Source organism: Otolemur garnettii, unplaced genomic scaffold, assembly GCF_000181295.1.
Source record: "Otolemur garnettii isolate 467f Iridium unplaced genomic scaffold, OtoGar3 scaffold00005, whole genome shotgun sequence".
In the NCBI taxonomy this organism is placed as follows: domain Eukaryota; kingdom Metazoa; phylum Chordata; class Mammalia; order Primates; family Galagidae; genus Otolemur; species Otolemur garnettii.
The window spans coordinates 45992831-46005167 of NW_003852400.1; the positions used below are offsets into that span (position 1 = coordinate 45992831).

The following is a 12337-nucleotide window of genomic DNA, read 5'->3' on the forward strand; positions in this document are numbered from 1 at the left end:
AAAAAAAAATAGCCGGACCTTTTGGCAGGCATCTGTAATCCCACTACATGTGAGGCTGAGGCAAGAGAATCGCTTGAGCCCAGGAGTTGGAAGTTGCTGTGAGCTGTGATGCCACAGCACTCTCACCAGGGCAACAGCTTGAAGCCCTATCTCAAAAAAAAAAAAAAAAAATGTAAATGCTGACAGCAGTGCAGGCTGTCAGTATGTATAAAATTGTTCTTGTCAAGGCTGGGCAAGGTGGTTCACTCCTATAATCCTAGCACTCTGGGAGGCCAAAGCAGGTGGACTGCCTGAGCTCACATGTTTAAGACCAACATGAGCCAGAGCGAGACCTCGTCTCTAAAAATAGCCAGGCATTGTGGCAGGTGCTTATAATCCCAGTTAGTGGGAGGCTGAGACCAGAGAATCGCTCAAGCCCAAGAGTTTGAGGTTTCTGTGAGCTGTGACGCCACAGCACTCTCAAAAAAAAAAAAAAAAAATGTTCCTGTCACCTTTTTCGAACAACTCCTCTATCTCCTTTGTGTGGAGTCAATGAGAAGTTTCCCTGGGCCAATCTGAGGGTATTTTGGAAGCAGGAATTAGGAAGTGTTTCCGTCTCCTTTGTTAACTGCTCTAGTAAGCTTTTATGGGGTTACTGCATTTTCTTGGTTACAAATTTCACATTTTCTACAAAAGGAAGTTCCTAACCACCATACAGGAGGTGTGATGCTTATCTACCATTGTCAGCAAAAGTCAGAGCTTAGCCTTCAATAGACTATTTCACTTGGTTTGATTGTCATGTCTGTCACTTGCTTTGTAACAACCAGCTGAGTGGTCCTGAGGACCCCTTTACACTGCATACTACCTGAAAACCCAGCAATATCATTGTCATCTCACAGATGATAATCAAAACTCACAGCGGCTAAGTAATCTGACTGACTGGTTAAAAGACATCGGAATCAAAATGTTCATCCTGCTATACCATATAATATTATGAGCTATAACGTATTTTTTAAGTAATTTTAAAACTTAACCAACCTTTGCAACATTCCTTTTGGAAAATATCTGATACAATTTTATAAACCCTGAAAATATTTTGATTACTATTAATCTATAAATGCAATCCTACTTCTGTTCATAAGAGTTTTATGTATGACTGTGGGGGTTCTTGGCAGTAGGCCAGCCACTGTGGCTCACACCTATAATCTTAGTACTTTGGGAGGCAGAAGTAGGAGGATTGCTGAAGCCCAGGAGGTCAAGAACAGTCAGGGCAGCATAGCAAAACCCTTATCTTTAGAAAAAATAGGTAATATTAGCCAGGCATGGTGGTACGTGTCTATAGTCTCAGCTACCCAGGAGACAGAAGCCGGAGAACTGCCTTAGCCTAGGAGATTGAGGCTGCAGTAATCTACGATTGCAGAACTGCATTCTCTCCTTGGCAACACAGAAAATCCTATCTTTAAAATAATACTACTAATAATGAACCAATTATTAATTAATGCTTCTCATCTTTGAGATCTCTAATTCTCCCTCTCTCATATATGTCTGTATCTATGAATCTATAGTTATCTATCTATATCAGATTTCTCTTGTAGAGACAGAGAGAGAAGAAACTGGGAAGGCAGATAAATAGATTTTATATATTTTTCATGCCTTTCAATGTAGTTTAGAATGTTATCTTTGTATGTTGGGGGGAAAGGTTAAAATGCATTGCAATTGCAGTGTGTGTTTCGGGTATGTGCATGTATGTGTGTTATGAGAGAGAAACACAAACACATTCCAAACAAGTTTTATGTTTAAACTCAGTATTCAAACACAGAAATATCTCTGAGCACCAATTCCTAATTTGTCTTAGGCACTAGTACACCAGCATTTTTAAGTATCATATTTCTATAGTTAAAAGAAAATTAGTAGGTAGAGAATTTTTGTTAATGGTTAACATTTCTTGATATACGAAATAATTACCTTTTGCCTAGTATAGTTTGATAATCTATATATGAATAAAATCAATAGATTACTAGCAATATAAAATTGTGATTTATTTCTATGTAATTAAGCTACAATGATAAAACCATAGTAGGCATTATCTACTTTAGTTTTTTTGCCAAAGATTTTTAGTGAATAAAGTTAATTTTATATTTCTCTGATTCAAATGTAACATGCCTCTGTTTTGTAAAAGCATTTTTTTAATGTTCTATATAGAAGAGTCCTTATCTAAAAGTTGAAAATACCCTTTGAAATGTACCATATCCCAGAATGCACTCCCCAGGCTGGAAATGTCAACATTTCTCTGCTTTAAAAACTTTCCTGTGAAACGACTGTCATGGCTAGATTTTTTCCCTTGGCAATTACCTGCAGCTGGGAAAGAGTCCGTATATGTCAGACATCAGAAATTGAGTATACTGGAAATATTAAATTAATGGCATAGGAAGTCAACAAAGGAAGCTCATATTAAATCAAACTATGATTTCAAAACTAAAAGTCTAAAAACTTTCCTTGGCCCCAGTCTCATGATTTTTGAGCCAAATTCAGCCAAGATATGCAATTCTCACTGAAATTACCTAAGTGAAACACTGAAATCACTGTTTTAGGCTGGTTTTCCCATAAAAACAGCCTGCTCCAAGAAGAATCAAGAAAGAATCTGGCTCCCAGTGAATTATTCCAACTTTTTTCATAGTTATCTAAAAATAAATCTGACTGTTCACTACAGAAATCATTTTAAATTCTGTGGTAATACTAAAGTAATGACTGCTTTTCAGCTGGATAGCCTATTGCTATTTAATTTTTATTTAATTGTTTTTTTTTCTGCTGCATAACTAGCTATAGTGCATTTTAAGTTTTTTGCTTTTTTGTTTTTTTTTTTTTTTTGAGATGGAGTCTCACTATGTTGCCCTCAGTAGAGTGCCATGGTGTCACAGTCCACAGCAACCTCCAACTCTTGGGCTTAAGGGATTCTCTTGCCTCAGCCTCCTGAGTAGCTAGGACTACAGGCGCCTGCCACAAAGCCCGGCCATTTTTTTGTTGCAGTTGTCATTGCTGTTTAGCTGGACTGGGCCAGGCTCGAATCTGTCAGCCTCGGTATATGTGGCTGGCACTGTCACCACTGTGCTACAGGCGCTGAGCCTGTATTGCATTTTAATGAGAAATGATGACCACATCCGCTTTTCCAAGGAGCAGATTGTGGCATTCAGCATAGGACTCTCTCAGTTAATAACCAAGACTCTGTACTTAAGAACAATGACATACATACAATGACCAACAAACATGGTATCACAATCCAAAATTCACTCAGTTAAGATTCTGCACAATGACTCTGAAATAAGAAAGCTGGAGTTTACTAGGTTCTTGGTACCTAATAAGGTTCCACTGGTTTCCCTGAATCACAAAAGACACAGAGTATTCATACAGAAATACATCCACCCCTTAACATGAATCGTTTGAAATGTATGTGTGGCCCTGTGTCCACGAATGCGCACTACAGCAGAGGTTTCACCCTCCAAGCATGAGTTACTAACAGGGACACCTGGCCTCCTCAAGTTCAAAAACTGACACTGGGTAACAAAAGGGGGACTCTGCTTCCTGACCGAGGTTGAAAAATTCTGAGAAATGATTTTAAAGCCTGCACCAAATTTCTCACTTGATCACTTGGGGGAAGAGGATTTTTACCAAACAGATACCCGCATTGATTTTTTAAGTGCAATTTTTCAAAGATATGAAATATTTAGAGAAATTCCTGATTTCCCCCACCATGAACTTTTCCAAGAGTAGACTCCATCACAGACTGCTCACTCAGAGGCGCTGCTGCAGTCAAAGTGACAGGATGTGAGAGGACATAATGAGTACTTCTGCCTCCCAGAATCATCATCTACCTCCAACACTTCCCTGTGAGACTGACTTCTAATCAGGGACCAAAAACGGTGCTGCTAACTTCAGGGCTTTGATGAGTAACAACAGTGGAGAGCCCTTATCACAAATAGATTCAGCACAACTGAGGAGAGAGTGAGAAAAACAGAGAAATAAATCCTTTGCGTAGAAAAGTCACTGGCAGGAAATAACAAATGCCTTTTCACCAAAGCTTTCCTTGTCATAAAGCAACTTCTACAAAAGTTGCTGAAAATAAATTCTTCACGGCTCAATGTGAATCAGTAATTTCCATTTCTATTACACTGTTGTTTACCCAAAAACCATTTTTAATGAATAAGATTCAGAGTTTGCCAAAGTGTCTTCCACAAAACAACTCTCTTGAGATGTTCCAGATCTATAATCAAATAAGTCTGAGAAACTCTGAATACGTCATTCACCTCTTCGATGTGCATAACGCACACTAGTAGATAAAAGGTTATAAAAAGACAACCATTCAGACTGCTTAATATTGTTTAACCACAGACATGTTTAGCCACAAACCTAATATCTAATTAAACAGTTTAGAAAAAGCTATCACATAATGTAGGAATAATATTACTCTATCATTTAAAAATACTAGAAAATAGTTATTATATTCTACGAACTGGAGTTCTAGTCTTTGAACAGTTTTGCAGGTGTTTTTTTGGCCGGGGCCAGGTCTGGAACCCACCACCTCCGGTACATGGGGCTGGTGCCCTACTCCTTGAGCCATGGGCACCGCCCAGAACCCATACTTTTTAAAAAAACAATGATGAAAATACAGAGCTTCAGAGTTGGTTGATAAAACCACCTTTTCAATCTACATTTCAAAATGTTGAGAAGAACATCACCCCAGGGGACGTCAACTAGCAGTAGCTGCTAATTTCTGTAGGGGCGGGGAACTGAGCAGATTGCACAAAGGTTTTAGATATCACCTGCCCTTTCATATGTAATACTGAATGATTTGTAATCCTCCACTGAATATCATTTAAAAGTAGGATGTCACTGATATGCAAGTAAGCTGCATTCAGAGTTCAGAGCTGTGGTGAGAGCTGTTTATCTGTACTGGATGGGATAACCTATTAACATTCTCACCCTACCCTCTTCAAATCTCACTCTGTCCTCTCAGTCTCACCTCCTTCTGCTCATGTTCTAGTTCTAGCTTCTTGTACAAAAATACAGTAGGATTGCGGTAAATTGACCACCCAAGAGACAAACTGGGTAACATCTGAAGGTGGTCAAGATAAGGAACTACGCCAACTGTACTGATACGTGCATGTGGTGCTTGTCTGGGCTCTGAAAATCAGGTCAACTTAAAGAGATGGTCAATGTAGGGAGGTGGCCAACCACAGAGGTTCTACTCCGTTCTAATAAACAGAGATTAACACTGGTGGGCCAGGAAAAGATAAGATGAATTGGTCTTTGTGATAATAAAAACCACGATCTTGATATCCAAACCAACTCTATTTATTAAAATCAATAGGCAAGCAGAAGAGAGTTAGTATTTAAAACCTAATATGGAAGGGGGCTCTCAAAAGCCAAAAACAGAAATTTAAGAGTTTACATGGAAAAGAAGTGTGGTCACATCTGAAGCCTTCTGAACAGGTAAGCGTGATTAAATTCACAATTAAAAAGCTTAGGCATAAATGAACTACATGGGTAAGAAGTATATAACTGAGAATTTTAAGAGACACTGAGCTAAACTGATTGATCTAAATCAAGGTCAATGAGGCGTAGAGTAAATATTTATTGACGTGGGGAGGGACGAAAATGCCAGTAAGGATTTCAAAGTAGAGGTGGGTAGAGCTTCAGGAACAGAAAAGAGGAAGGTGTGAATTGAAACCGGAGACCATAACCTCCACACATGGCTCAAAAGATGTGATACTGACTAGGAAACAGCTGGAAACAGCTGGAAGCAGCAGCTGCATTTTAAAAGAACCAAGGGCTTGTTTCCATGTTCTGAGTTGAGGTAATGATAAATATGTAGGTGGTGTCCAGGCCCGAAGTCAAAATACTTGAGAGCTACTCTGGAGGCTGAGGCACCAGAATCGCTCAAACCCAAGAGTTTGAGGTTGCTGTGAGCTGTGATGCCAAAGCACTCTACTGAGGGTAGAATGAGAAGCCGTCTCAAAAAAAAAAAAAGTAAAAATACAAGAAAACCTCAGGTTTTTCACAATAAAAATCCGGAGAATAAGTCTTATTAATAAAAACCCCTGTCTTAGGAGGAGTAGGTGCAAGATGAGATTTCAGAAACTTAGAAAATAAAAAAGAAGACTGCATATCAATAACTGGAGGAAAACTGATTAAAGTAAACTAAATTAGTGGTAGCTATCTTTAAGCAAGATCTATCTGTTATGGCACAAAAGCAAATCTGGGCAGAGAATTACAAAATATTCTTAGGATTTATAAAATTCCACTTACGTTTTTGTAAAAATGCAGAAAAGAGAAATGATGGAGAATTTAAATGGATTGGCCAAATATTTGCCTAAGGATTCCACAGCCAATGTACATAATTCTTCCACTATTATGCTCAGCACTGGACTCAGGCACTTCCCTTACCAACCAGTAGACTTTCAGTATTACCCCTGGCAGACATCCCACTAACAAACCCTCCCAGTCCCCAAACATTCCTAACTATTCTAGTCATGCCAGTTCAACCAATGCCCTTAAACCGTACATCAACATTGACTTATACTGAAATACATCCCTGATTCTGCCTCTTACTAACTGTAAGTTACATAAATTACCCAAGTCTTGGTTTCTTTAGCCATAAAATGTAAAATAGCTGACAAAATGCCTGTTTGTCTTGGTTACAATCACGGGATGAGGTAAACAGAGATTACGCTCAGTAAATATCATCACTAGTATTACCTTAATCTATAAAATAAATTGTCTAATTTTTAAATATTTAAGCTTCCATAAAGTTATATTATGCACGATTGGTGGTTATTTTGGGTCAGTGGTTTCATTTTACAATGAAATTGTTTTTTCCAAAAAAAATTTTTTTTACACAGAACAGAGGAGAGCAGCTGCAATTTCAATAGGGATGCAAAGACCCAGATCGTCACTAACTCATTCAGCTCCCTCATACTCCCACCCCGTAGCTATCCCAGCTTCTGCCATAGGCTCCTAGGGCTCTAAGGAACACATTTTTATAAAAATCAGTATTTTGTATAATAAATGATGCAACATAAAATTATAGAGAACAAGTTCCCATTGCCAAGAGGAACATGTTAATTTTTTATTCAAAAAATGATCTCTCTTTTCATTCTGACACCTTGAAGAGTACTTGATGGTTTCAAAATAATTGCATATTCCAAGATTTCTGGAATGAACACATTTGCACTTCTTTCGTAATGAAAATTGACGTATCTTTTTAAGAGGATGAAATTGCTTTTTCAACTACCCTTTTTCACACACGCACTTCTCCTTTCTGAGAAGGCCCAAAGACAACAAAGGCCCTGTCGCAGTCATGTTGATATGTCGCAGTTATGTCTCTCTCCACGACACCCATGAGTTAAAGAATTTTATATTGGGGGTCCAGGAGGGTTAGGGACCCTAGAAAGTTCCCTTGATCACCACAGTAGTGTTGATTTTTTTCCTAGAAATCAATTCTGCTTTTTTTTTTTTAATTCTTTTTTTTTTTTGCAGTTTTTGGCCAGGGCTGGGTTTGAACCCGCCACCTCTGGCATATGGGGTCGGCACCCTACTCCTTTGAGCCACAGGCGCCGACCTACACATCAATTATTTTGAATCCAAACTCTTCACTATACCACAGTCCTGATCATTCCCTATAATCCTAAATAATTACCACCAGGCCTCTGAAAGTATTTGAACATGTGACCCAGAGGACAGGACTTACAACTTGGCTAAGCAACTTCTGTCATTCTGGATTCATATGAGGTTCCCTTGCAAGTGACGTCATCACACCAAGGACTGTTAAAGTGTTTGAGCTCCATACATGGTCATTTAGGCTAAAGAATTCCTTCTCACCTGCCAGATCTTCTCCCATTTTTTTTTGAGACACAGTCTCACTTTGTTGCCCTCTGTAGTGCCGTGGCCTCATAGCTCACAGCAGCCTCAAACTCTTAGTCTTAAGTGATTCACTTGCCTCAGCCTCCCGAGTAGCTAGGACTACAGGCACCCACCACAACGCCCGGCTATTCTTTTTTTCTTTAGAGATGAGGTTTTGCTCTTGCTCAGATGGGTCTGGAACACGTGAGCTCAGGCAATCCACCCGCCCGCCTCGGCCTCCCGGAGTGCTAGAATTACAGACTTGAGCCACTGTGCCTGGCCTTTCTCATATTCATTTTGAAAATCATTCAATATTTACCTACTGAGAAAGAAATGCTGGACTAGACAATATGCTAGGGGCTGGGGGAAACGCAATGAATTGCATAAAATTGCCATCTCTAAGAGGCTCAAAGTCAAACAGCTGTAAACTGGCAATTCTAATGTGACAACATGGTTGTAGAAACTCCTAGTTACTCTTTGGGCTGTATAAATTTTTTCTTTTTTTTTTTTTTTAAGAAACATGTATCAGAATCATTCAGATTAAGATGCCAGGAAAGGCCTCACAGGACAATTTGGGATAGCAAAGATCTCAACAATGAGAGCTGAGTCGGCATGAAAGAGCAAGGAGGTTAAAATGTGAGTCAGTGTTCCAGGCAGCATGTGCAAAGACCCAGAGAAAGAAGAGGTAGCAGGTACTTTTGAGGAATTTTAGAGTACTCTTGTTGATATCCCACTTGATACTTATTTACCTGGACAGAAACCCCTTATAAACAAGGAGGATACACTTCAAAAGACGCCAAACTATCCATGACCACAGCCTAGGCCAGCTAAAAGAACAATGACAACTGCAACAAAAAAATAGCTGGGCATTGTGGCGGGCACCTGTAGTCCCAGCTATTTGGGAGGCTGAAGCAAGAGAATTGCTTAAGTCCAAGAGTAAGAGGTTGCTGTGAGCTGTGATGCCACAGCACTCTACTGAGGGCAACATGTGAGACTCTGTCCCAAAAAAAAGAAAAGAAAGAAAGAAACAAAAGTAAAGAAAAAGTTGAGAACAGTAATGTAGAAGAAGGAACCTGGGTCTTGGGGGTTTGATAAAATAGGGTTTACATGGAAGATCCATCATTTAACTGGGTGAATTTGGCTATGTGTCTAAGCCTCGGTTTGCACATCAAAAAAGTGAAAATATTTCATGAACTTCTCATTAGGAAAAATCAGAGCTGACCATCTGACTCCTCACCCCTCACCTCAGTCCATATGGCAGAAGGGCAGATATTAAACTGCCCTTCTAAGAACCAAAGAATAAAAGGTCAATTTATTAGGCCCCTGGCCAACACAGACCACAATCACCTCTTAAACATTTCTTCTCATCCATGGAAACATTAAAAAGTGTACATGTAGAACAAAATTCTCAGTACTATTTTTTGAACATCAACACGTAAGATCAGCCTGTCTTCATTATACTACATAACTCATTTTTGGAACGTGTCAAAGAGGAAATGGTATATTAAGTTTTATCTACTACTTGAATTAAAAATTATTCTCAAAATATATTCTCAATGGTTCAGATGAAATGGTAGTTAAATGCAGTTCAAGATAATCATGTAGAACTCATAAGACTCCCACTCTCCCACTTCCTCCAGTGGTGAAGTACCTCTAGTTTGCCTGAAATGGCACTAGTCACTTAGTATTGTAATTGATCTGCACATTAAATCAAAATAGAGCAGGATTATTTTAATTCTAAATGTCTAAAATGTCAGGATGAGAAACAGATAATCAATACCGGTTTCTAATATCAGTAATAAAAACCAAAGACACTTTATTTTCAGGAAAAAAATGTCTTCTCTCCCATTAGGTACAAACCGTAAAGGGATAATCTACCTTGACTATGCATGACAACTTTTTATATACAAGCTTCAGGTCAGCATTTTAACCAGCACCAGCTGTCTTTCGCTTTTAACAAGTTGTTCCACGTTAGATACACAAGGCTCACATACATTGGCACTTGATCTTGGGCAAAGAGCTGAGAATTCAGATACATTTAACTCGGTGATGAAAACAAAAAACAAACAACAACAACAACAACAAAAACTATCCCTTAATAGGATTACATGGGAAAGGAAACATCTCTTACTTTAGAACAAGCATATCCTACTTGTTTGTACCCTGAAAACTGATGTTATCTTGATTAGTTAATTATTCATCCCAGCACCCTGGCCTGCTCCCTCCTCCACCTCTAGCTATGTTAACACTAATTCAATAATTTGCTGATAAATAATCTTAACTACAGTATCTAATGGACCTTAGAGAATACAGGCAAAGTTTACCCCTTACCATCCAGATAGGTAAACTGAGGCCAAAAGAACTGAACTATCTTACTGAAAAATGAGAAAGCCGGTTAGTTGAAGAGCCCACTCAGGGCTTTTCTGTCCACCAGTCTGACTCAGGAGAACAGCAACAATCGTGAACACAGACGACTCTTAAGTTATCAGTGGGCCACATAGCATATTTTAACTCTTAAAAATAATGCCGGAGGATATTAGTCATATACCAACATCCCTTGGAGTAATGTTAATTTAATCCAATCTCCTCTGATGTTTTTATTAACAATTACACAGATGATGGTGTTACAGTATAAGTAAAGAAATATTATGATTTTGATCTCTCCCAAAAAGTATATACTGAAGTTTGGTGGTTCACTGTTTTATTTTCAGCTAATAAACCAATATACCCATTCTGGGGTTTAGGTATATTGTACGTACCAAAACCAGATATTTTTTTTTCTGATACTCATTTTAATTAAAGTTGTTTCAAGATGTAGAAGAATACAGCAAAGATTCTAAGTATTTTAAAGTTCACATTAATTCCAAGCTTTTAAAATGTATTTACAAAAGAAAGCTTCTTTTGCAATTTATAAGCTCATAAATGTTTCCATTAGCTAAGAGATATTTTGGAATGTGGTCAAATAACATTGAATGTCAAGTCCTGACAGCCGGGCTGATGTGAGGAATCCCTCCAGGCCAGGGGTTCTCAAGGTGGCTGCTCTCTGAAGTTACCTGGGAGGCTCTGGACTGCAAGGGTGGAAGACAGGCTCCCTCCCACCCGGAGATCCTGATGGAACTGGTCCCTGACTGGGCTCTGACCTCAAAAATTCAGAAAGCTCCCCAAGTGCTTCTAAAGTGCAACCAGAGTGGTTGAGGACCCAAACTAAACCTCTGACAGTTTTCTCCCGTGGCCACTGCTCTTTTAAACCAGTGTCCCTAAAGGATTAAAAGAAAGAGAATCCTAACTTAGCAAGAGAAGGCAGCAGTATCTATTCATTTTAACTTTCATTTTATCTCCCTTCCTAAATAAGAAATTGGATTTGAGTGTGTTTCAAATGGCTCAGAATTCAGTATTGAAATGTGCATCTCTCATTCCTCTCCCCAAAGAAGTCACTCATCCACAACAGCTGCATTAACTCTCCAAATTCTTTCCTACCACTAAATGTGAAAAAAACAAAATACCACTCCTTGAAGAAAAAAAAAATGTGGGGAGAATTGGCAGACTGCATATTTATGCCAACCTTCAAAAAACCGGGAAACATGCAGCCCCAATTCACCACGAAAATCACCACTTGCGATGAAAGTATTTTGTGACATCTTCTGTCTTTTAAGCATTTCGCTTCCTCCCAGTAATCCATTTTTCCACACGCCTGACTGTAGCAAGATCGCAAAAGCCGTCTACTACTGTAGCAGAACAGTTTTAACACCAAGAGTTATGCTCACCGCCCGTGGCGTGGTCTTAGAGCTGAATCAAACATATTTATTTCCCTGGTGTTAATTTAAAACCGAGGGACATCAGGCCTGAGATGTGGCTTCAGAATCAGAACAATAATCAAACAAACAAGCAAACAAAATACCCGAACAAGGAACACGCTTAGAACAAAGGAAACACAAGCGTGTGAACAGGAAATGAAGCAACTCTCCACACAAATACCTTTTCGGGCCGCCAACGTAGGTAAAAGTAAAGGTGGAGTCTGAGTATCTGAAATCTGAAACAGAAAGTACTGTTAAAAGCTACCCCTCGAGTGAATGTGTTATCCGTTCATGACTTGGACCCCCCGTTCCCCGAGACCAAGGGGGAAGGCCTGACCGGGCGGGAGGCTACGGTTGGAGAGCAGCGAAGTCTCCACTCCGCCGCGCGCCGCGCGGGCTGGGATGCTGCGCACCCCCTGGCCGGGTGCCGCGGGAGGCCGCCCCCCGCAACAAGTGCCGGGTGCCATGGCAACGACGGGAATTTCCCGGTCAGGGCGGCCGGAAGCGGCCCCCGCCGGGCTCGCGGATACGAAAGCAAAATCCAATCCCTATGCTGGGGGAGCAAAATGGACGAAAAGCGACCCCCGAGCAGGGGCGCAGGGTGCTCCAGGAATCCTGGGAATCCCTTCTCTTTCCCAGTCGGAGGGAACTAGAGGGAGCCGAAGGGC

At 39.9% G+C, this 12337-nt stretch overlaps 1 protein-coding gene across 1 annotated transcript in view; it reads right to left on the reverse strand.

Moving 5' to 3' along the window:
• PARP8 (poly(ADP-ribose) polymerase family member 8) overlaps positions 1-12337 on the reverse strand; it is a 200283-nt gene that overhangs the window by 187019 nt on the left and 927 nt on the right. Inside the window, exon 3 of the mRNA XM_023507640.1 lies at positions 11851-11905. Coding sequence (XP_023363408.1) covers positions 11851-11905 — 55 coding nt within the window. The remainder of the gene's footprint in view (positions 1-11850; positions 11906-12337) is intronic.